The 25,858-nt window shown below is 40.5% G+C and overlaps 1 protein-coding gene across 1 annotated transcript; it reads right to left on the bottom strand.

Moving 5' to 3' along the window:
• Positions 1 to 16: 16 nt before the first annotated feature.
• scube2 (signal peptide, CUB domain, EGF-like 2) lies at positions 17 to 25,617 on the bottom strand (the record flags this gene model as incomplete). The annotated part of the gene is made up of 23 exons (XM_080028452.1): positions 17 to 1,187; positions 1,543 to 1,622; positions 1,741 to 1,893; positions 2,245 to 2,442; positions 2,584 to 2,745; positions 3,279 to 3,446; positions 5,236 to 5,406; positions 16,967 to 17,173; positions 17,544 to 17,711; positions 18,390 to 18,512; positions 18,639 to 18,728; positions 19,663 to 19,779; positions 20,109 to 20,231; positions 20,379 to 20,495; positions 20,809 to 20,931; positions 21,026 to 21,142; positions 21,789 to 21,878; positions 23,055 to 23,171; positions 23,291 to 23,416; positions 24,277 to 24,411; positions 24,763 to 24,888; positions 25,197 to 25,316; positions 25,575 to 25,617. The coding sequence occupies 23 exons, from the start codon at positions 25,615 to 25,617 to the stop codon at positions 1,041 to 1,043; spliced, it is 3,021 nt and encodes a 1,006-aa protein (XP_079884578.1). The 3' UTR covers positions 17 to 1,040.
• Between the last annotated feature and the right edge of the window lie 241 nt (positions 25,618 to 25,858).

The following is a 25,858-nucleotide window of genomic DNA, read 5'->3' as shown; positions in this document are numbered from 1 at the left end:
ACCTCACATTGCTTGTTTTCTCAAATCTAATCACTCCCACTTGTCTGAGTGTTTGCAGAGAGAATGTTTGTCTTTGGTTGCTAGTTCACGACACACACTGCAAAGATGCATTGGTGTCATTTTGTTGAAGCAATTGATGTCTTGTGAATGCATAGACCACCTATGTATCCATTTATTTTCTTTTGGAAAGTGGAAATGTTTTTTCCGGACAGCATAACTCACACACCTTGAAACATCAGATGCTTGGGCCACCAGCAACTACAGCAACGCGATACTGTCCAAAATGGACGTAGCTGCTACAATACATTAGCGTTGCACCTACAACTTTTTACATCATATACAAAACATTCTTCAGAATAATTGCTTTTTGTGGTTCCACTACTTTTTAAGTAGTGCAAATGTTTTTGAGAAAACATTTTGTGCTATATTTGTTTCTGACATTTAACAGTTATTCTGTCTATTAACCTCTAGCTGTGAAAATGGCCTATGTTAAAACTAGATACACGCTCTATATACAGTATCACTGACATTAGGTTTATATCTGTTAAGCTACTGTATTTTATTTTTTATCACAACACTATTGGCAAATGTCTCATAAGGCTGGAATGTTCAGTATTTATCAACACTTAATTACACAGACTTGCACTTTGAATCCTGAGATTGTGACTCTTAAATCTAAAGGAGGGTATAGAGTCATTACAATTCTTATTGCAAATTAAAACATTTTCCAATTTTCCAAATAAAGTGAAGAGATCCAATTCCCCCCATCTGAGGATGTGGGTCTACACTCTATTCCACTTCACCACGCCTCATTTTTCCCTCTTAAAGCTCCAAAGCTAAAAGTCCTTTGCTTGACGTGTCCACTTTCTCATCAGCATCAGCTTTATGGAGTGTGTAGTCCACTCTAGTTTCGCTCCACGTAAAAATGGATTACTACAGAATATTCTTAAAGGGGTCAGTGGATCAAATAGATACTGTGGTAAGTATCAAATCTAGGTTTTTCGTGAAAGATCCTGAAACTGTGCAGCAACCCTCTCTTCCTAGGGGCGAAGGAATCTCAGGACTTTGGAACGCAGGAAGCGGATGAAAGATTTGGGAAACATTTCTCTTGATTCTTGTGCTGTGTAGTTGAAGAAGTTCTGTGGATGAGCCAGTACGTCAAACAATGCCCTCATGAGTTTCTTGTCCTGAGGAGAGAAAGTTTTGCATTAATTGAGAGCAAAGGAAAACAATTTAAGAACAGTCTGTACTTCCACACATGTCCAAAAGAGGGCACAACATGCTCACCGGACCTAAGAACACAAGAAACAGTGCAGGATAGTACTGATCACATACAATTTTGAATATTGATTGATAATTTAAATACATAGAAAATAAACACTATTATTTTTCCATTTATATGTTCTGTATAATATGGAAAGAGAATACTTTGCAATTCAAATAAAGTGTTATACATAGTTGTACACATAATATTCTAATAAAAATATAATTGGCTGTTACCGTTGCTAAATATCTGGCTCAATCTGGTCCAAAGTTACATACCTTGAGAATTTCCTGATGATTCTCTGAAGCGTATAATCTTCCATCTCTGACTATGTCTTCTATCAATTCTTGGTAGTCCTCTGAAACAAATGAAGTCAATATACAGCTCATTAATGCAACCAATCAAATCAAATTTGTATAGGACGCTGAGATATCAGCATAATAGTTATAGCACCAAACATCACATTTTCTTCGTACCATCGTATGTCACGTATGGAACCTGGAAACCTTTCCCGCTGTTTCCCTCATTTGACCTGAACTGGACCCACAGCCTTTTGGAGCGTGAGGTGAAAGCGATGGGCCGTTCGTATGTCTGACAAGTCTCATAGGTTGTCACAGAGTTGGAGAGAGCTGAAACATAATGACAAGAGATTAGAGGAAGGCATTTTGAATTAGTTTACAACATTAGGGCTAGTAGTCTGCTAGAATCCCAGTAAAACAAATAATAATAATGACACACCCCTCTTTGTAACATTGACATTCGTACACCACTCTGGCCACTGATGTAAAAATGATTACCTTAATGCTGCTTTGCACACACTCTAATCACAACATGCGTTTAAGTCAAACCAAGCATAACCAACCAAAACAAAATCTAAAGTCTGAAATAATGGCTAACACTCTTGGTGGTATTTGCTTGACAATTGAGTACACACCTTTTATATACAATCTATGGTACACACACACACAGTTAAAACTTACAGCTTTTTCTCATCACTAAGTAGTCTCCGCACTCATCCTCGATGGGCAAGAAAATTTCTGGGACCACAATAAGGATCCTGCGTTTGGGAGGTGGGTTGATGGTCCAGGTGCACTCGATATTGGCTGGGTAGTTCCCTGGGTAGTTGGGGGACTCGATGAAGCCATTGAAGTCTCCCAGCTCTCCCCCACACTGTCGGTCTGTAAAGTGAAACAGATGTGTAAAAAAAAAATGTTTTTGTTCTAGATGAATTATCTGAGGCTTGATCCCGAATTGCTGCTGTGTTTCATTCTCTATGTGTACATGTTTCAGAGGCATTACAGGTGTACAGGCATACATACTTTTGCATTGCATGATGTTAGTGGAGCCATCAAAGTCAGTGGTGGTATTTCCAGGGCAGGCGACACAGTAGTTCTGCCCAAACTCTCCTTGATACGTGCCCATGGGACAGCGGATGCAGCGGTGTGTGCTGGCGTTGTAGTAATGTCCTGGAGAGCACTGGACTACAGGAGCCGAACACAGTGACAGAGGGCTTTAAGTTTACATCTCTTATATGGGAGTTAATAATTATTTTAATATCACTTGAGGGATTACATGAATCAATGAATTTTGAAAAAAACGTCTACAGAAAGCCTTTTCAAAGGAAATTAGAGTATACATCAAAATGCAGCGTCATCAGGCTGAAATTAAACATCCCTAGTTCCTGAAATGTTGACATCTTGGAGGCGCATAGTTGTATAATGACTTGAGCAACTTAATGTATAGACAATGCAACAACTGCACAGGGCCGCAAAGTCCCCACCCATAAGAGCTACATGTAATATTAGAGTCTTGCATGTAATATTATTGTGAAGTGAAAATAAGAGTTTTCAACCAAACAGCTACAGCTATGTTCCACTAAATCTATGGTTTGACATGTTTTCATAAACAGTCCTAGCTACAAAATAATTATCTAATCCCTCCATTTATGTTAAAACAAGATACACTAATAAGTTTTTCAACCCTGAAATAACAATAACACAGATGACTTTCGCACCTTTGGTTTCACACTCCTGAAAGGTAAGAGCACCACTGCGCTTGGTGACGAGGTTCCCTCCACAAGAGAAGCAAGAGGTGCGTCCCACTTCTGATTGGTAGGTTCCCAGCGGACAGGGCAAGCAGGGGATGAAGCCGTCATGAGAGTAAAAACCGGGGGGACACTGACCTGACAACACACACACACACACACAAGCATGAGGTCAAATCAGAGTGTGAACTGATGGACACAGCAACACTTTTGTAGTAATTATATCTTTCTTCCAAGGTTTGTAAACCTGCTTTAGGCCTACTTGGATTATTTTAATTTCAATGTTTCTTTTCATTATGTTGTCAAATACAAAATAAAATACTACCCATTCAATTAATTTAAAAACCTATATCAAATGCAAACTTGTTCTCACCATGAGCACCACCTCTCACATAGTGTAACTCCTGGGTGACTAATACAAACTGTGAGTCAGTGGGAGTTTGCTGATAGCTCTGAATGTTTAGTCTGTCAGAGGAGATGGGATCTGGGATACAGCCACAAAGTGACTCCAATAACAGCACAGGAGGAGATCAAAACATGGTGGCTCCTTCAGCTTTTATTCAGGACTGAAAGAAGCCGAGTTCACCCTTTTGAATTCAAATACATCTTCAACATCTGAGCTCAAGCTTCTTTGGCTTTACACAAAGCAGAACATCTTCCGGAGAGAGATCTTTATCAAGGCACCATCGCTTCCTGTGTGGCTCATATTCACAAAACAGTTACCTACATGTGGTGTCCCTCTATGCCTGTTTTGCTTGTCCTGCTTTTTGTTAAAACTATTATTATTAAACATTTAAGATTATATTCCCCTTTGGCTTTAGCATTTTCTGATTTCATAATGAACACTGTTTCAAGTGCTGCACAATTAAAACTATTGTCAATACCAAAAGGATGAAACTCTAAAAGCCAAATTAGAAGATCTTAATTTTTTCTCAAATATCAACCTATGAATTTTTCCGGTAACCCTTTAATGATCTTTAAAGGAATAGTTAGACATTTTGGGAAATGGTTTGCTTTCTTACCAATAGTAAGAAGAGAAGATCAATGTCACTGTAATGCTCAGCTTAGCTGAGCACAAAGAATGGCAACGGGGACACATACGATAATGAAAAAGCTTGCTGGTTTATAAAATAGCAATTATCACATAAATACTTACAGTGACGGTAGGTGAACTGTTAGTACCACATTATAGTGGCAGTTATTTTAAACAATGTTGCTTTGATAAGAGGACATATTTCATTAAAGCTGTGTCTGTATTCAAAAAACACAAAGTTTAACTTTCGGGCATTATTGTTTATGACTTGAAGTATGTTTGTGTGTTGATTATACAGAAGGGGAACAAGTTTATTTATAAAAATAAAAAAATAAACGTAGTCTAGTGGTCTTAGATACATATCAGACAACAGAAACACCCCCTGTTCAATTCTGGCAGAGCGCTTTTGTTGCATGTTGGCAATTCTGGAGAATACTTGTTGTCAAATATCTCCTGTGCTGAAAAAAAAATCCAGTGTTAGTACATCACCTCCGCTGTGTAAACGGGCATGATGCCAGCTACATCGAGCTCCTTTGTTTACATACCCCTTGTGTACAAACCGAATTACAGAGACTAGGCTGTGTATTAACACTGGGTTTTAGCGTGCCCACAGTGAGGTACGGACGTTAAGAGGATCGTGAGGAGATTTTCACTTATTTTGACAAAAAGTGATTTTGACAACAAGGGTTCTCCATGTTCGCTGACTCTGCCTTAAATCAATGAGGATATTCAGTTGGACTCATTTTATTAATATTGGTTGTGTCTGGGTAAAAGGTGATAATTGTTGTGGTTTGTTTAACAGACTTTAACAGTATTTTGTTCTGTCTACTCCTACCTATTTCCTGCTTCATATTTATGATTTTGAGCTACATTACTTCACTTTACTTGTCTCACCTCCACACTCTGACATGTTTCGAGCACCGAGCACATTGGAGACTTCTCTTCCATCAGGTCCAGGACATTGCTCACAGGACATCTGTCCCTCCTCATCCTGATAGCTTCCAGCTGGACACAGCACACACCGGCCCTGATCCCCGTCGTAGTGACTCCCAACACTGCAGCTCACTAACAGACAGGTGGGGAATGACACCGAGATGGAAAGGTTAATAATTCAATGATTTCCCAGTAGTAAGACTCACATACACACTGTAAACAGAGCGCATTTTAACTCAGGCCTGCAATGTTTTTCTCAAAGGAGCTGCCATGGTTGTGGTCGTTTGTCACGTCTCCGAGGGCTGAAATCATGTTCCTCCAAATACCATAACACATCTTCGGTGAAATAAAAAACATTTCCACCACGGACTGAAAACAAACACTTAGGGGAATACACCTACAAAACAAGCTGGTGTATCTGATGTTGTAATTCAAATCAGCTTAGCAGACACATATGTGTCATGTAGCACTCGGCCACTAAAACTTGGAAGATAGACAATGTAGTATGCAGACATGAATCAACAAATATAGCAGTATGCCCTGTGGCTACACAGGATCAGACAGTCCTAACCACACTGTATATTTACACTATAAATACAGAGGATCACTCACATGACAAGACCATTATCAGCTGCCTCTCATGTGTAATCAACTAGGACCATGTACATACTTGAAATTGATAAACACACTGAAGAGCATCCTTAACACATCAAAGGTATAAGCAGTCTCAATGTAACAATCAGTGAGAGATTTACCAGCATGGTTATGAACATTTCATGTATCATTGACCTTGAATTTAGCAGACTGCACATTGTACAGTGTGCTTGAAAAAGTAACAGTTCAGTTGAGCTTTAAATGCTGCAGCTGCTTAAAGTAAAACTGTCCAAAAAAAACACTTCTATTTCAAAGTTGATCCCAATCTTTTTTGCATTGTTTGTCTACTCAATGTTTGAATTAATATATATACAGTATATAATAGTTTAACATTATTATGGTCTCACTATTAAATAAAGTGTTGTGAATCTAATAAGGGAATAAGAAATAAAGGTCTGCATGCTGTCTTTCACATTAGTATAGATGCAGTTCAAGACAGTCACACACATACTGTAAACAAATATTCATGGGCACACATAGGTGTACAAAAACCCTGCATTAAGCTGTTAAAATAATTTTGCAAACATACCATATGCAGCCTAACAAAAGCATTGAGACAAAAGAGCTCCAACCCTCTCCACAGCTGCCTACGTGTCCTACATCTGACACCTCCTAATACTTCATGCAAAATGGCTGTGCATCAGGGAGGAACTTTTGATACCACCACAAGCACCCTCACTTCTTTTAAAAGCCAACACAGAAGTAAATCAAAGAGAGTATTTCCCCTCTTATCTCACAAAAGTGCAAAGGCTTGATTAAAGGGACCAAAGCGCCGTTTTGCCTTGGTTCCTCCCATTCAGAGTGATGCCTGTAATTAATTTGGGAATTACTGCGTCTGTCTGAGGGTCTTTAGAACTTGACTTGAAAACTGAAGCTGACACACAAGAATAAATCAATTAAATGCTAGGCCTTTAGCGCAAAATGTGCCTCGGCTGTAGCCTTTAAGCTGTCTGTAAGCAGAGAAACCACCATCTCTAAAAGCTCGACATACAAAAGCTTTAACGTAGATCCATTATACGTGGTTCAGCAAATCGTTAGATTCTCCTCCAAAGAAAGAAAATGTAATTCTCTCAAGAGCAGTTCATTTTTTGAAACCCATTGTTTATTCTGAAAGACCATGAGGAGCCATCATTGCATTGTCCTCTAAACAGCTTTTATTTGACAGAGGGAAGCAGTGAGAGAAGAGAGAGAGAGTGAGAGTGAAAAAGAGAAAAAACCTTGAAGCCTTTCAAATGCAAAGAACGCTTCTATAGAGTCCTCCAATTGATGGCCCCAAAGAGGTTTAAAAGACCTTTCACCTCTATTCACGTCCCCAGTCTTTGCCTACTTGATGACATAGGAAAACACTACGGTATCACAGTGGTAAGGAGCTGAACCCAATAAAAGAGGTCAGGTTTTTGAATCCCCCTATTCGGCTTGGCCCAATCGCTGCCTGCGCCCATCAAGCGAAGGCCCAAACAACTGATGCTAATTGATTCCCATGGTGTGGCTGAAGTCAATTCTCTTTAGCAGTTTAGTGGCTGGGGGTCATGCAAAGTGGCCCCAGCTGGGGGATAGGGGGGACACAGCACTCAAACTGCCAGCTTGAATCAACAGCACTTCCTAAACATCTTCAATGTTAAAACAAACACGCAAACAAGTTAACTACAACAGTCAAATAGACGTGGACACGAACCAATCACAGCATCTCTGGATCATTATCATCACCGTCATGCTCAAATTGACAATGTTAGGTAAAAGGAAATAGTACTAACAGTACAAATGAACACAAAATTTACATAAATAACTAACTAAATCATCCATACAACTTATTTAAACTAATTGGAATATTAACCGATACACATACACAAATCACAGAGTCAGAGGAGAGATGCTTTAAAAGGGTGCACAGAGGTAGAAGCATATTTTCTCCAAATGCACAGGAGGCTGTGTTCTCATCCCTCTGAGGCAGTGAGAACAAGCCCCAAATGGGGTTTTCAATGGAGTGGGCAAACTGAAAAGAACTAAACTGCACTCCGAGCTAAGCCCGAGCAGGAGGTGGGGGAGGAGGGGAAAAATATAGCTCCTTTGCTCCTTTAAAGAGCTGGAGGTTAAGAAGAATGCCTTTCAGCACCCCCCCCCCCCACCACCACCACCACCACCACCACCCCCCTCTCCCAAATTACATGTCTACACCCCTGCCATGGCCAATAGACAGCCTAATGTTGACCTGAAAGAATAGCAGGGGAGTTAAGAAATCAAGACACTTAAGACCTGTGTTTCTGAAAGATAGAATTAATGAACAGGAGCAGTTAAGGTTTAAATCATGAAAAGAAGGAACAACTTTGATGTTAATGTAGATGCCAAGAACCAGGGAGATATATGCAACGTGAAGCTCATGCTTTCCTTTCAACAAACGTTATCCCAAGAGAGTCTACGGGATAGCTATAGTTTAGGACAAATTTAGTCTTCAGTTAAAGTCATCAAAACAATGTTCTGCAGCCTTTCAAAAAGGGTTTGGGTGAGGTTGTGTGAGGTTTACTAAAGATCTGGGTCTACATAATTGACTTCAACATTGACACATCTATATTGTACAAAACGCACACCAGTTGAATAAATATTTAGACATCTCAAAAGAAGAAAGGCACACGCTTCCTTTCACTGAAATTAAGTGTAACAGGCAGTCAACTTACTGTGTTTGAGGGCTGAAATTAGGGAAGAACGGCCCCAACAGCCAGAGAAAACACATGCCAATGTTCAGCCCTCTAACATTGACAGAGTGCAGTCTTATTTAATGAACATTTTCTCCATCACAGGTTGTATATAAAACCGGGTCCGAGGCAACAGCTACCAGGAGACCTGCCATGGGCCCTCATGTTACAGCCTTATCCCGGAGAGATGCTGGAAGATCTCACAGCTTGGCGGGCCAACAACAGCCTCTCTGTTCTTCCATGTGAGCTCGCTCTCCCCTCCGACTGCCTCATTACGGCATGTCTGCAAACCAAATATGGCACTCATCTGGCCAACACCTGCTCCAAATCCAATCATTAAAACTAACGTGTCTAAATATATCTCGCTGGCATGGACTGGCATGACTAGAAGCCTACTGTGTGTGTGTGTGTGTGTGTGTGTGTGTGTGTGTGTGTGTGTGTGTGTGTGTGTGTGTGTGTGTGTGTGTGTGTGTGTGTGTACTGTTGTAGAATTGATTATTACAGTCATAATAATTAAGTGTTTATATAGACTAATGCCATCTTGAATCTAAATATTCCTAAGTTAATCAACGAATATTCTGACCTGACCTTATGGTGAAGGTTCTGACCGTATGGTGAAGGTTGTTATGTACTGATTATGTTCTGAGATACTCAAACTCCGTACGGAAATGTATGTTTTGACTGAGATGGCTCCGGAGAACTGTGTCTGTAAGATAACTAACAACATATCTGGCAGAGGAGAATCTTGTACGTAGGCTGGAATGTTCGTGCGTAATTAGATTTTGCTATAACTTCTCTGTCTGACTGCCTCTCGGTGGTCATTTCACACAATCCCATTGCTTGATTGTTGTCTTGACTCATGTTTGCAAACATTAAAGATCTGTTCTATTTTTGTATTTAAACATTGTGTCACCTCGTATTAATTGACTAATTTCTCATCTTTTAAAGGTTGATATTTCAATTCCATGACAATTTGGGGGCTCGTGTCCGGGATGTCTAACTCGAGGATTCCCTGAAGCACCCTCTGACAGGTTAACTGTGCACAGCCGGAGACTGGGTCCCGGAGCCTAAACCTCTCCCCACGGAGGACCGTAACTGACCTCAGGAGATGCAGGTTGGCGCCTAAATCAGATGTGCTTCAGGGGATCTCCCGATACGGCATCCAAGAACTCAAAAAGACTAAAAAGGTGAGAACACAATGTTTAATTAAAGTTTTAAAGGCCAGGGGTCAATAAACTATAAACTATAAAAGTAAGCTTAGGGTATGTTGGACGACTAGCTTTAGTTACAAGTTGGTTTAGGACAATGGCTTGATAGCTGAACTAAAGGCCAGGGGCCAAAGACCAGGGGTCAAACTCGCATTAGCTGACGAGCTTTTCGAGGAATAAAATAGATTTAACCGGGTTAAACTATTTTATTGTGGTCCGGGACCACAAAAGATATCTTCACTGTCAGGGACAGATACTGGCCAGGGGCCAAGCTCGAGAAATAGGATAGATTTAACTAAGTTAAACTATTTTATCTAGCGCCAGGGGCACTAGGGTCAGGGACCAAACTCGAGGAATAGGATAGATTTAACCGGGTTAAATCTATTCTATCTAGTGCCGGGCACTAGGTGGTCCGGGACCACGAAAGATATCTTGTGCCAGGGGCACCACTGTCAGGGACAGATACTGGCCAGGGGCCTAAGCTCGAGAAATAGGATAGATTTAACTAAGTTTAAACTATTTTATAGTGGTCAGGGACCACAAAGATATCTTAACTGTCAGGGACAGCGCGCAGGATCCATAAAAATATTTGGCAAAAATAGACCTAAAATAAAGAACGTTCTAAAATAGTTAAAATATTCGCAAGTACTAATTGTGTGTGGTTTATTTAAGGTCTCTGTGTCTTCTGTTGGATCTGTCCTCCACTGCATTCTCTAAAATTCAATATTATTGTAAAAGGGGAACAGTCTGTTTAAACAAAAGGAGTTGGAAGTTGAATTTGACAGTTGTGCAAAGAATGTGTGATAAGGGTGGGGACTCACTATACATGTGCATTGGTAAATTTATGGGAGGAATATGGTCTTTCCAGGAAATGTGAGCTTTAGGCTCATTAAGATAGAAAAACTAAGTTAGAAATTATTTAAATTTTAGAGAAATAAAAGTTTTTTTGTTAGGCCTTTGTTGCAAAGTGAACAGAGACAGTGATTAGCTTAAAGGTAAAATAACTTTAACCAAAGTGTGCTAAGCTCCTCACAGGACACATTATCCCAGACCTGGACTCTCGTCTCTGGCCTAGCAGAATCTCCTCTCTCACACCTCCGGTTGCAGACCAAAACCAGCTCAACGAACTAAAGCTGTATCCACATCTACACCTGGATACAGCCCTGCATCTGCCAGATGAGTATTTTCCAACTATCACCTTATTCCATTTCAAATGGGGTCCAGTTCAACATGACTGGCCTAAAGAAGAGATCCTTTTATGACAGAACTAATGTGAACTCTGTGACAAGGACAACCTCTGTATGGCCCAGCTGAAGGCCTATGGACAAATGGAAAAGGCGGTTAAAGAGGACCAGGAAGACGGGGCAGAGGCAGAGCCAGCAGATGTGGCTAAAACACCAGGAACATCAACATGGCTGATTCTGTGTTGGGACAACTTGCACTGGGCAGGGAATGTCCTGAACAACAACCAGAGAATGGACTGCAGTTGCAGTCCCAGGAGCAGAGAGGCAGTGAGAGAGTGGGAGACTGACTGGCCGGAGAGGAGAGACAGAGAGGGGTCCACAGGAGGGTGAGGTGCACCAAACATGCAGTGACTCTCACTGTCCAGTAATATTATTATTATATGCTTAATTTTCCCATCTGAATTGTCTACACCAGAATTGTTAGTGTCACGCTAGGTGATTACATTTTTGGCTAATTATGGTATAGTATATCTAATTTGTTTTGATAGACAACTGAGTATTGTACTGTATCCAGGTCTCTATGTTTACATACCTATCTTTGCAGGTGAAAACATTTACCCAAAACACGGCTATAGGCCGAGCAAGTGACTGCAGTGACTAAAGTAGTGTTGGTTTAACCACGAGAGCTTTCTTTATACACACACAATTACGAAACAATTATTTAATGATAGAAAAGTACTTCTAATATCGCGCTATAGCATCGTTTGTGAGCAGAATTTTCTAAAAAATAACAGTGTGTAAGACGGGATGTTATTATTCCCAAGCCACACAGATTTCCAAAAAGGGATAATCATTTTTAAATGACTTCAGAATTTTCAAAATTAGTTAAGCCTCTGCAGAGCAAACTTTATACATGATCATGGACTGACTGATGACTAAGACTGACTGTTTAATTATTTTACAACCTTTTCCTAATTCACTGCGTTCTCCTTACAGACAGAAAAATGCAATAGATAAGTCTCTTCTCCCTCTCAGCAGAGCTGATAAGAGCTCAGGAGGATGTTCCCAAAACAACGTTTGTTTCTCGACAACACGGCAACCCGTGTTTTGACCAAATTTAGTTTATCTTACACATAAATGTGACTTGGGTAAAACTTTGAGAACATACGAACAATATGTAACTTGCAGCACAACACAGAAAAATACCACCATTGATCTCTGCTATGGTTCAATAGGTGGAGCTTATCGTTCCATACCCATGCCTGCCCTTGGGGCCACTTATCACAACAGTGTTTGCCTCATGCCAGTGTATAACCCGTCCTTCAGACGCTTAGAACACAAGGAGAGACAGGTGGAAAGTGGCCCATGGAGGGGTCCTTTGCCTCAGATACGCTTGCTAGTTCAACTGTATATGGCCCACATGGAGATCCAGCTTGGGATTTTGGTAAAATAAGAAGATGTGTGGCAATATGGTTTGACACCGCAGAACTGTATGGAAGTGAGAATGAATGTACTGAACGTGCAAATGTGTGCAAAGGAAAGGATGATCGAGTTCCTGAAGAACTTAAAGAATTGATTAATAGATGTGTTGCATTATGTAAGTGCACGTCATGTGCCACTGCTTGAAACTACGTTGAAAACTAGAGCTGAGGAAATGGTTAAGATAAAACAGTGTCATGGATCAAACCCCACACAAAATGCTAAAGCCATGATATTCAAATGGGTGAAACGGCAGAGTACCTCCCCTCACCACAAAGTCTGGTGGCCACTCTGATAGAGGCCGGCCTACCGCTCCCGTCTTCCATGATTGATGTGCCTATTGTATCCTCATACCCAAAAGTAACTCAGAAGATAGAAGAAGCTACAATACAACATGTAAGTAGAAATAAAGAGGATTAATTACTTTTCATAGCAGCTGCAGTTCAAGCACTAAGGGAGATAGACTTGCATGCAGCAGGAGGGTCAGGGATCAAAAAGGGAGGAGTGAGTGCGATAGAACCAAAGTACATCAGCCGGCAGAGCAAAGCACACACTTCCCCACACTACTCACAAAACAATAACTTCAGAAACAATTGGAGAAAAGGACAGTGTAACTTCTGCGGGAAAAAATTGTCAGACCATACAAATTTAATTCAAGCAGCTACAATTAAACTTTCTTCTTCCCCTATTGAAGACCCACTAATGCCAGTAGAAATAAATGGGTCCACAGTGTCTATTTTGGTTGATAGTACCCCTTCAAAGAGTATATGCTGTTTGATGTTGAAATTGAACACTCTTATTTGCAGTGATAATATAAGACAACTGTGAGATATGACTAGCAAGATGTTACCACCAGAGTCAGAATTGATTATCTTTGTTTAATGTTGACTATAGTTTTTGATTTTGTAAATCCAAAAGTTAAAAAGTAAAATGCCGAAATAAATTGTTGTGCAAATTAGCTGTAATGTTGAGATCTATTATATTTTCTTGTTCCTGCTGCCTATGCAGTGGCTCAGACACAGAGATTCTATAGAGAGAGCTGTTGCTGAGGAACAAATTATGAGATACAGAGAAGCATTTACATACAATACAGTGCCTAAAATTATGAGAGGAGATTGACCCTTGGACTCCTTCTGGAAAGTATCCTAAAACTATTTACGTTGCTAAGTAAGTTGCATGATCTTGAGATATTATCAATGTTGTTTTCCTTCATTTCAACTTGGTGGTAATAAACGTTTCCTTTTGACTCAGATAATTAGCTTATTGACTATTAGACATTTAAATGCACATGATTAGTGAAAGAAGCAAGGAACATTTACTTTATGATTCTACAATGTGTGTTTTATCAGTTAAATAGTCTCACACACAGGAGAGAGTAACTCATTCTAAGGTTTCTTTCTACATGCAGTCACAGACGGCAGTGAGTAAAAACAATAGATAAGGTGGCAGACCTTGAGAGCAGCCATAGCAGCCTCTCAAACAGACAAGCACACGAGCTACATCTGAGTAAACACATTTCGCCACAAAATATATTTATATCAAAGAAGCTACCTTTTCAAGTTCACTTCAGATTATTTTCAGAAAGTTCTTGAGTCCAGCCATTAATGCACCACAAAGTCATGGTTTAGGTTCAATAGTGTTGTCTTTTTAATTTGCATCCAGAGAGCCAGTATCTGTTTGCATTTAGAGCTTAAGGTAAACAAATTAAGAATGAAATCATGTCTCTGGTTAGTGGAAAACTTGACCCATTACAGTTTGCTTATCAAACTGGAAAAAGTGTAGATGATGCAAAGCTCTTTATTATAGATACAATGTATAAACATTTAGAAAAGCCTGGATCTCATGTTAGACTGTTATTTGCAGACTTTTCTTCTGCTTTTAATAAGATGCAACCGCATATTTTAATTGAGAGACTAGCTGCAGAGTTTGAGTTACCCCATCAGATTCTGCTGTTGCTTTAAATTTCTAGAATAGAAATGAATAATTTACAAATAGCACCAATTTGTTTTAACAAAGCTTCAAAAAACTATTTTAAACTATTGTTTAAAGTATGTATTGTGTCCCTAACAGTGTTAAACATTGGATTCCTTTCAGAGAGAGAGAGACAGAGAGAGAGAGAAAGGGAGTGTGTGGGTATGAGTGAGTATGTGTGCTGGTGTGGTTGAGTGACCATGGGACACCAAAATTGAGTGCCTGTGTGTGTGTGTGTCCGAGAGAGAGCGTGAAAGGATGAACGGGCATGTGTGTCTGATTGCGTTTGACAGCCTGCATGTTTTTGTGAGCGAAGGAACGGGAAAGTGTGTGTGTGTGTGTGTGTGTGTGTCTGACTGACTGCATGCATGTGTGTGAGAGGAAGGAGAGATTGATAATCACTCTTTCAACAGGTTTAGGACCTCTGACCGCCAGAAGAAAGAAGATCTACATTGATAAAATGTTTAAATTTGATAAAGTCCTGCGACCTAAAAGCCACCATAGCGATACAATAATACCCATTGTATTGTTTTTTTTCTTTAGCTCACTTCACCTTTATCTGGTTAAAATGTGTTCACACATTTGTTTAGAAAACTTTGATCTAAAATATGATGATTTTGTTTTAGTTTTCCCTTTTGATTTTAACAGGTACTGGTACACAACAGGCCTCAATACTTACTCACAGAGTTTTTTGTTCAAAGTGCCTAATTTGTCTCAGGAACAATGGTTGCAGGACAGGCTAGGCCCATGGGGAGCAGTTGCCCTTCAAGTTCTTTTTCCATTCCTAATCATGTTTGGTGCCTTCTTGTGTCTCTGTACTTGTACCCTTACCTGCATGAGAGCTTTGCTACACAGATGGATAGCCAGTGTGGTTGGAGGAAAGGTGGAGCAATATGCTCTCCTCCGTTCTCCCAGACGAGAATCCTTTGATCCCTGGGATGTGGCCGACTCACTCCCAGACATTGAGCAGCTGCACTTCTTGACCGAAGGAAGCTCGTAGGCCTCCACTCTACCGAATGTGCATGCTTCAAGCCTGGGGTTGAGGCAGACCCACGACTACAGGACTAAAGAAATCCCGGAAGGATGACAACAAGGGCACACGGTAAAGGTGTCCGCCCCTACGAAGGGTCATGTTCTAGAACCTCTGACCCAGATACGTATACCCACAGGTAGCATGCTGACTCCTGAGCCCGAAGAAACATCCTGCCATGTGGGTGTTCCTCTGCATCCCATGATGAGAATGGCTACAATGAAAATAATGACACCTGAACACCAGGCCTTTGATTTATGCTAACCTTTAATTATATCCTGCAACTTAACATTACCCTTACGGTATATTAATCTACATTTAATAGTTAACATTAATTCTTTCTTACAACATTTTATTTAGCTTTGTCTAGAATTATACTGTCATATAACATTACTTTTGATTTAAATCTTTTAAGCATAGCTGTTTAATTTTTTGTTAAACAGAACTGTCTGAAAATTTTTTTTTCCTCTCTAACGACCTATGAGGTTTTTTTCCAAATGATAAGTTCTGTTATAGTAAGTATAGTTAGTGCATAGAATTCTTTTGACCTCCTTTTGCCAATTGTGAGGGGGTGGGTTTGCTTCTATGTGTATAGGTGATGATGACCTGTGATTTCTGTCCGTCTATTTTGAATACACTGGTCAAGGGGATAAAACACCTGAAAGGCCACTCAGGCCTTGGCGGACAATCTCACAGGCCATCATGTAGAATTTTAATACGCTTTTGTTTTTCCATATAAACTTGTTTATCCTTTAATTATTAGACCATTTTTTAGAATAATTATATTTGTTATTTATTTATTTTAAAGAGAAGGGAATGTTGTAGAATTGATTATTACAGTCATAATAATTAAGTGTTTATATAGACTAATGCCATCTTGAATCTAAATATTCCTAAGTTAATCAACGAATATTCTGACCTGACCTTATGGTGAAGGTTCTGACCGTATGGTGAAGGTTGTTATGTACTGATTATGTTCTGAGATACTCAAACTCCGTACGGAAATGTATGTTTTGACTGAGATGGCTCCGGAGAACTGTGTCTGTAAGATAACTAACAACATATCTGGCAGAGGAGAATCTTGTACGTAGGCTGGAATGTTCGTGCGTAATTAGATTTTGCTATAACTTCTCTGTCTGACTGCCTCTCGGTGGTCATTTCACACAATCCCATTGCTTGATTGTTGTCTTGACTCATGTTTGCAAACATTAAAGATCTGTTCTATTTTTGTATTTAAACATTGTGTCACCTCGTATTAATTGACTAATTTCTCATCTTTTAAAGGTTGATATTTCAATTCCATGACAGTACATAGGGCCTATAGTCACAGCCACTGCTGTCTTGCATCTGCAGTGTGATAAGTATCTGAGATGAAAATCATCAATACTTCCAGATCACGTGATGCTTCACTGAATGGTGCACCTCCAGATCCTTCACATGTTTTTCTGTATCAAATAAAAAAGTAAACAAGCTCACCACATTTCCTGCCCACCAGGACCTGTCCTGCTACACAGTGTCCGGGCAGTTCTGCCGGCTGGCCCAGAGTCTTGCCCAGCTCGTAGTCCGACCCGGCAAAATGGAGGTGGAACTGTTCCCGGTTGATGGACTTCCTCAGGGTCCTGATGGTCTTCCTCAGCCTCTTCTCTGAGCGTCGGCGCACGCAGTTCAGGTCACAGCTCTCTGCTGAGAGAAGCACTTGATACCACAACTGTTTCCACAATACAATGTCTTCTTCCACACCTGTCGTATATATTGCACATTTATTCCTGGATGCCCACATGCTGCTTACCTAAGACATTCACACATATGCACCATCAAGACAGGGGAAAAGCAATCTAGGCCCAACACTCAAAAGAAATTGAGAAAAAAAAACAACACCTCTATTTCTAAGTCCCAACTTAGAGCCCACCATCACCACAGCCAAAGTCAAAACAGGAGATACTTTTTACAGGTTGGTTTGTAAGGTGACGAACAGGATGGCAGCAAAAGAAAGATGGAGGAACAGGAAGAAAAAGGTGACAGGCAGGCAGAGAGGGAGCGCAGAGAGACCAACCTGTTACCTCCTCTAGGTTCACATCCAGCTCAAACTCAGCTGTTATGGAGGAGCCGTCCTCTTCACCAGCTTTCCTGCCATGGCGGCTGCGTGTCCGCTGTCCTGAGGCGGTGCAGCGCAGGCTCACGTAGCTGAACTGGACATTTTCCGTGAAGAGGAACCTGCTATCTGTGGACACGGGAGACGACCACCCCCCCACCCCCCAAGACACACACACATACAACACACACACAATAGCACAATTGTTAAAGAAATGCCACAGCAATATTACAGATGGGAAACAAGTTATTGTTATTTAATGTTCACGACAAAGTCCTTATTTGCAGTTCATTTGATCATTGTATGTCATGTAGACTGGAAAGCTTAAAAAGGATTTCAAGGCACTAAGACAATTTATTTGATTTTAAACAATGATGTGCCTTTTACGGGATGTAAAAGACCATGCCAAAATCCTTTGCGGAAGCAAAATAATTCTTCAACTGGAAACCCATTTGATTGATGGCCAAGTCAGACCCGAAAGAAAGGCATGCTATGGCTAATTACATCCTCTCCTGTCACTGCCAGACAAAGTGCTGCGCTGAGATGTTCAAGACACTCAAAACCACATCACTTTGCCCACAAATTTCTTTCATATTTGCCTTTGGTTTTCTGGTTTACATTGAAGCAGCTTTCAGGTCTGCTTTATCTTCAAACGATTGTGTCTTTAGATGCTGGCTGTTCTTGCTCAACTCAAATGGTTTTTAAAGCGGCAACACAAAGGACCTTTATTGTTAATCCTCATCTACCTGCAATCTAAATCTTGTCTTTGGGCGAATTGTAATGCTTGTTGTGTGGCAACCTCTGTACCTGAGTGTGCTGAGTTTAAGCTCTCCTTGAGTTTCTCGTGACTTCTCATTAAGTTGCATTTTGGAGTGCCGGATTTAAAAGTCGCTATGGTCTTAATGCGTGGAACAGTGGCCATTTCTGAACCTGCAGGACAGAGGAACAGAAAAACCTTATCGTGTTAATCTACTTGTGTATCAAATCAGAAAAGGAAAGAGTTGTTTTGTGTGGCAGAGTGGAAAGATAGCAAATATGTGGTGTTTTTTTACTTGCCTAAGCAATGCAAGCCACTGTTGTTCTTTTGTGTGTCAGCCAGGCAGGGCAGAGGCATTCCACAGGTCACCGTGTAGGAATCCTCCGTCCCTGAAAACACACAAGAGGCCGTGACACACAGACCAACACAGAGAAAAATCAGTGAGAAAGCAAACAGGCAGCATGTAGGAACACAAAGGTCCGCTCTTCAGACGGATGTTGCCGACTGTTCACACAGTGTTAAAACAGTCCGATTTCCTTGCATTTCCATTTGCATGACTTAGGCCTGCTTCCTCATTTCTATATGAATAAATGCTCAATATGTGATTCCTGCCACACTGTTTGAATATTGTCATGCCAAAAACATAATGGTGCTCTTGACTGGGGTGTAATATGTCATGTCAGCTGATTGGATTGCAAACATGTCACAGAAGTCACTGTTGTTATTATTTATCGTACATATAGGAACATATGTTTGCAGTGCTTTGTCAGAGCTTTAAGTCCATTCGCCCCTCGTAATGTTTCAAACTGTGAATCAAAGATTTAGAAAAAATTTTAACAAATTGAGTGGCACCGTCAACAACACTTTCTGCAGCCACAACTCACTCCATGCCTCTTGTTAGACTTTTATTAATCGTTTTGGTCCAATTCCATTTAGATATGTAAGAGGACGTCACGTGAATAAGTATTAGGAACTCTGTGTCACCTTGTAGAGAAGGAAAAAAAAAGTTTTGTCGAGGAATGATGAAGACTGTTAAACGATGAAAAATATGCTGGTAGCCAGGTAACATAACAGAAAATAAACTGTTTTGCAAGAGGTAGTGTGTGTACAGCAGTTTTGCAGATCAGTGTTAGTTTGAAAGAAGAAAAATCCTCAAAAATAAGATGGCTCTGCAGGTGAAGGGATTTCCTATGCACAGGTGTATCTTGCCGTTGATTCAAACGTTGTACTTGGGGAAATACAATTAGAACGAGTTCTATTTGCACCAGGTTATCATGGCAGATAAATCATCGCTATATGGAAATCTGACTGAACCAAACTCACCACTGCTGATATGAACTTGGGACTGGCATGTCAGAAAGCAGCGGTCGCCTCCCGCCTGCTTACTACAGTTCAAGGTAGGTTTAAAGGTGGGCTTTGCAGGAAGTAAACCCTCAGCCTCTAGATAGAAATCACAACAAAACTCCAAGGTAAAAAAGAAGACTTTTCATTGTAACAAGGAAAGAATATGCACATGAAGATGAGCCACAAAAACATCCTGACAGCACCAACAGCATTGTAGCATTTTGGATGTTTTACTCAAGAAAAACCAAGTGACAGAATTAAAGAGAAAAAAAGAGAACAGAATTCAAAGTATCTCCTGTTTTTGCCCCCCACCCCACCCCAAGTTTTAGGTCAATATGTGGGAAGTCACACACATTTCAAAAGAGACAGGTCAACCACACTTAGCAGCCAATGTGCCCCTCATAAAAGTTGAGGCACTGTCTTACCAATGCAGTCCTTTTTGTTCCAGTGTAGCTTAAAGCCAGGATGGCAAAAGCATTCAAATCCACCCATGGTGTTCTCACAGCCCTGCTCACAACCGCCGTTGTTCACACTGCATTCATTTATATCTGAGAGAAAAAAGGGGAAAATCATTATCATAATTATAAGGTCCTTTTTTCCCCCAAAACATCAATGAACACATCTCTACATTGAGCACTCGTGTGTTACGCTCAAGTTGTTATCTGCGGCTCCCTCTCCACCCAATGTAGACTCACCTCCGCAGTGGGCCAGTCCATACATGGTGTAGCCTTTGTTGCACAGGCACTGAAAACCACCGGGGGAGTTCACACATGTGTGATCACATGTCCGCTTAAAGAAACACTCATCTATATCTGTAAGCAGAATCAGGCAGATGACATAATAGCAGGGCAGTCAGTAGTAGTCTTCATCAGGAGGGATTTTCCAACCACAGACACACATTTGCAACTTATGTGGTCACGAAATGACAGGTTACACATTTTTGACATAAAGAAAAACATAGAAAGGATGTAGACAGAAGATATGGACATCACAAATGTCTAGTGTCTGGTGTTGTGACATCCCACTCTCTCTTGTCTCATTTGTGCAAGTCAAATTTTGTCCGCATCTTTGTCGACTGACCAGAGTTTGAAAAAAAATAAAAATAAATTCAGGAGCCTTTTCTACCTTGGCAAGATCGCTCGTCTGTCAGCAGCTTGAAGCCTTTCCTGCAATTGCACTCAAAGCTGCCGATGGTGTTCCTGCAGGAGTGTTCACAGCCGCCGTTGTGAAGCTCACACTCGTCAATATCTGGGGGAAATCATGACACTGACACTTTAGCAAGACTTCCTGTACAAACTCCACTCAGCTCAATCAGTTTTTTTCAATAGACTGGCACGCTGACCTTTGCATGTTTTTGCATCCGGCTGCAGTGTGAAGCCGATGGGGCAGCTGCAGCGCACGCCTGTAGATGTGTCTTTACAGGTGCAGTCGCAGCCCCCATTGTTCACCGCACAGGTTTCTGAAATGACAACACACACCTTGAATGTATGTGCATGACCTTCCTACTCTTGGAAATTGCTACATAATTCCTCAATGTCAGGTATGAGATCTTTAGCCAAATAGAACCTCAATTTTCTGAACATGTTCTCTCAAGAACACCTGGACTATAGAGCTGATGTAATATTATAAATTGGCTGTTTCCTCCATACATTTTAAAATGCATTGTCTGGTGCAGAGTTGAATGTTGATACCTAGGCTAACTCTAACAACATGTATTTTGTTAGGGTAAGAGCTCTTGTGCTAGCCACATACTTGGTAAAGGGCCAACGATATGATGTTTTACATGTACAGAGTGGCCCAGAATCACACCACTGATAAATACGAACTATACAAGAAAAGAGTAACACTATGGCCTCGCCAAATGGAAGGAAAATGTGAAATGTACCACACTGTCACAAATGCATATTTTTCAAAGGGGAAACTGGGGGCGAGCAAGCAGGGGTGTGTAGTCATTTCACAGTTTGCTCAAAAGACTGAGGAATGCATCAGTTTACTAGACATTAGTCCTCGCCCCTGTTTAACACCACCAAGTGGTTCCTGGCAGCTCAACACACTGTCACATAAAACTCAAGCTGTTAGACTCTATGTAGGAGTGTGATTATTACCCATTAACAGTCTTCGTTTGACCCGTTTGTCCACCTCTGTGAAAGATGTGGCGTTGTGGTCTGTGGACTCAGTAGTGGCTTCATCTCGTTCTGTGACACACAAAAACAATAATTAAAAGAGTAAGAATTATTATTATTAAATATACCACATTTACTAAATAACCCAAGCACTGTGTCTTTTCTACCAGCTCTGTTTTTGTTTTGTGTTGGTCACCTTTCAGTAACAAAATGCATGTTTACACTCAATCATTGAGCTTGTAGTGGCTTGGTGTTGTCAGATAAGCAACCACATCAGTAAAGTGAATCTGGAGACACCCTTGCAGCGATACGCCTAGACCTCACACATGCTGCTGCAGGAGGCAGAGAGATATTACCCAATACGTGATCTTTATCATTCATAACCATTGTGTGGAAAAATGCACACTGCCTAACAGGGGAACTGACAGAGACAGATGATTCCAGTTACTGTTGTTTTCATTCATTCATCAAGATAGCCTCTGCGAGTCCAACATACTATAAGCTGCTGAAACGTGTGCAGCTGAGTTCTGGTTTTGTTATATTATATTCTAAACAGAAATTACAATTGGGAAAGAAAAACTCATCAGAAACCAGAAAGAACCAAAACCTGAATCGTGCTAAAACCAAACTCACTAGCACACTGTTTGTCATCCTCATTCTGTTCATACATTATGTAAAAACAGCCAGCCAACACTGATGGACCACAATCTTAACTCAAGTTCCACTTACCAACTTTCTCCAGAGCTTTCAATTGGTTTTGATCTGGACTCCATCCAATGAGGAAGACCATGAGATGCAGGGAAAGCTAGTGAGTGGACCTCAAGTTAAAAAATTCCAAAGTCAAGAATGAACTCTCATGCTCATGCCAGATTTCATGTTTTCTGTGGCTGCACCACTACACCATTACAAATGTTTTGGATATTTTGAATACCATCCTATATCATTTTCCCCCAAAATTCATTGATACACATTTGATACCTTTGGAAACTTTCATATCTACTAAGAATTTGAAACTGTTGAGTGTGTGTTTAAGTAATGTCTGGCTGCGTAGCATGAGTTTGAAATTACCGAGCAACTGACAGGTCAGCTGGATCAAAAGTGAATTTATGGATATTATATACACCATTCATCAGAGATTAAGATATGATTTTAGAAGAGAGTTTTTAAAAAATGGTTGAGAGAATATTAAAGATTAAAGAAAATACTGAAAATATGTGTTATCAGTTTGACTTTAGCTTCATGTCTTACCTACACAGGACCTCTTGTCAGGTTGCAGGGTGTACCTGGCGTGACACCTGCATAGGGGGCTGCTCTCCATGTCCTCACAGGTGTGCTGGCAGCCGCCGTTGCCATGGTTACAAGTCACTATGGGGTCGACAACATGTATCCGTAAGACATACAATCAGTGCAACATTTGAAGCGAACTGCGTGTGTGCGTAGGGGTGTGTGGCGTGTAGTCGGCTTTCATGCCGTTGTGCACGTACAGATGCAGCCTCTCTGGTTCCTGGCCAGCTCAAACCCTGGACGACACTCACAGGCCACACCCCCTTTGGGTGTCTCTTTGCAGATGTGGGCGCAGCCGTGCTCCTTATTCATACAGTTGAGGCCCTCTGGGATAGAGAGAGAGGGAGAGAGGTACACAATGAAACTCTCCTACAGTGACTGACCGGCTATACACAAAGGCACACAGACTGAGAGATTACTCCGGCATCCTCAGAGACACAGATTGTTCTCACGCCTTAAACAATCCCAAAACATCAATGACCTCATTATTTTTAGCACTCCTACAGAGGAATATAAAGTCCTGTAAGCGCAGAAAAAGTACCTCAAAAGTTAACTCCAAAAAACAAAGCTTTACGCGCTCTACTAGTATCAACAACGTGCTCAAAAATGCTTTTAACTGAAAAATAAGATGAGATGAAGCACCATTCATATAGATGGGTCACAGCTGAGTGGATAGGTCCACGGGATTTGAAAGGGTTGTCAAGAACCGATGGAGTGGAAAGTACTTGCATTTAAGTTGACTTCAGTAAAGACGACAAAACAAAGGCACTTCAGACTAATCTGTGACAACAGTGTTGCAGTTATTAACTTATTTTGTTCTCCAGGACACGGAGATCTTTTTCCCACAGCATGTCTCTGCTGCAGATAAAAAAAAAGCTCTTTGAAGGGAGCCAGCTTGAACCTGTCAACCCTCATTGTGCCGTCCATCTTAGATTTTTATGTGACTATTTGGGCATTTGCTACATAATTCTCTGTCATTTTTCACAGCTTAATTCAATTTGTAGATACCAGCGTCCACAAACACATATACACAAAAAATATAAACTAAAGATGTCTAACTAAATGTCTCTTCCTCCAAAGATTTAGATTTGTCTGAATGCAGTAGAATATCTTTAACAATTCAGAATTGTACTGTGTTGTCAGTCTTATAGACACTGTTTTCAGAATGTGCATGTTGTACACTCACCCACAGAACGGTGGATGCATGTGTGCTGGTTGTCACTGAGGAAGAAGCCCTCTTTGCAGCGGCACTCATAGCTGCCCATGGTGTTGACACAAGTGTGTTGGCACCCACCGTTGTTGAACTTGCATTCATCCACATCTACAGGAAAGTAGATTGTTTGCACTTATTAATTGTGTTCACAAAACTCTTGAAAAAAGTTGTTACATTCACAAGTGAGCTTTTAACTTGTACATATAACACATGACTGCATTGTTTAGTGTTTACAAACACTGCAGATGGAAACAAAGCTTTTTCTGAAATCAGACATTTCAGGCATAAATATTTATAAATCTTTTGCTTCACTGCATGGACAAAACCAATACTGTTTATATTAGTTTACATTTTAAATGTCCAACCAAATGGGGCTTGAGAAAAGAAGTGGGTGTGACAAACGTCACATACAGCCCACCATCAGAGCTGATGATTCAAGCATCAAACAGTTGATCTTACCTAGACAGTTGTGTCCGTCGTGTGCCAAGTTGAATCCATCATAGCAAGTGCAGCGATAATTGCCTGGTATATTGTTGCACTCATGTACACAGCCACCATTATATTCCATGTCGCATTCATCAATGTCTGAGAAGTAAACGCCACATAAATGAATGTTCACCTACTTTTAAAATAGTTCAAATGCAACATTTTGGTCTGCGAACACTAATATCTTAAAGGAATTACAGATATCATAAATAATAGTATGCTCCTATATAGGGGTTCAGACATGATGCCACAATAGATTAAAGAGTATTATGATATGGTTATTACAAACATGTCAAAAAGTGAGCCTTCACATCAAAACTCTCTGTTCCCACTTTGACATTGATGGTTTCGGTAACAACATATGAATGTGAATCAGAAAAGCTCAACAAAAAAAGGAGACATCTTACCTTCGCAGTGTTTTCCATCTCCTTTAAACCCTGCTTTACACGTGCACTTGTATGAGCCTTGGGTAGTCTGACAAATAGCATCAATGTGACAGCCATCACTTCCCTCTGCACATGGATCTACTGAAATCCATACAGGGTCATACAGGTCATTATTACCAAAACAAATTCAAATAGCCTAGTTTACTGAATCAAATTATATTTAAAATATAGGCTTTGCACTTTCAAGTTTGTCATATTTTGTGAGAATATAGTTAAAAAGACGAGCAGGAAAACTAAGTTGACTAAAAAAACAACGACAACAATTAAACATAAAAATCCAGTGAAAACTAACCTTAAAGTCAATAAGTTAGCCTACATATAAAACATAACCTGTCTTACAAACGTATGTGCAAATGGAGCATATTCCCACAGAAACGGTCATTTCTATAAGGCACACATTTAGAAAAATGTAAAGAAAATGTGGAAGTTTCCACTGAGAAACAACAAGAGCGCACTCCTGAAAGCGTGCGTAAAAGTAGCACTCTTCACTACTGGAAAACACAACACAGACATCCACGCACACACACACTGACACACACGCTCACTACAGTCCCACCTCGAATCTCTGGAAGCCCTGCGCTTTGGCGACTATTTAACAAGAGCAAAAACAAACAAAAGTCCCT

This window comes from Ammodytes marinus, assembly GCF_949987685.1.
Source record: "Ammodytes marinus genome assembly, chromosome: 1".
Taxonomy (NCBI): Eukaryota; Metazoa; Chordata; class Actinopteri; order Uranoscopiformes; family Ammodytidae; genus Ammodytes; species Ammodytes marinus.
This window is presented reverse-complemented; position numbering and strand designations above follow the sequence as displayed.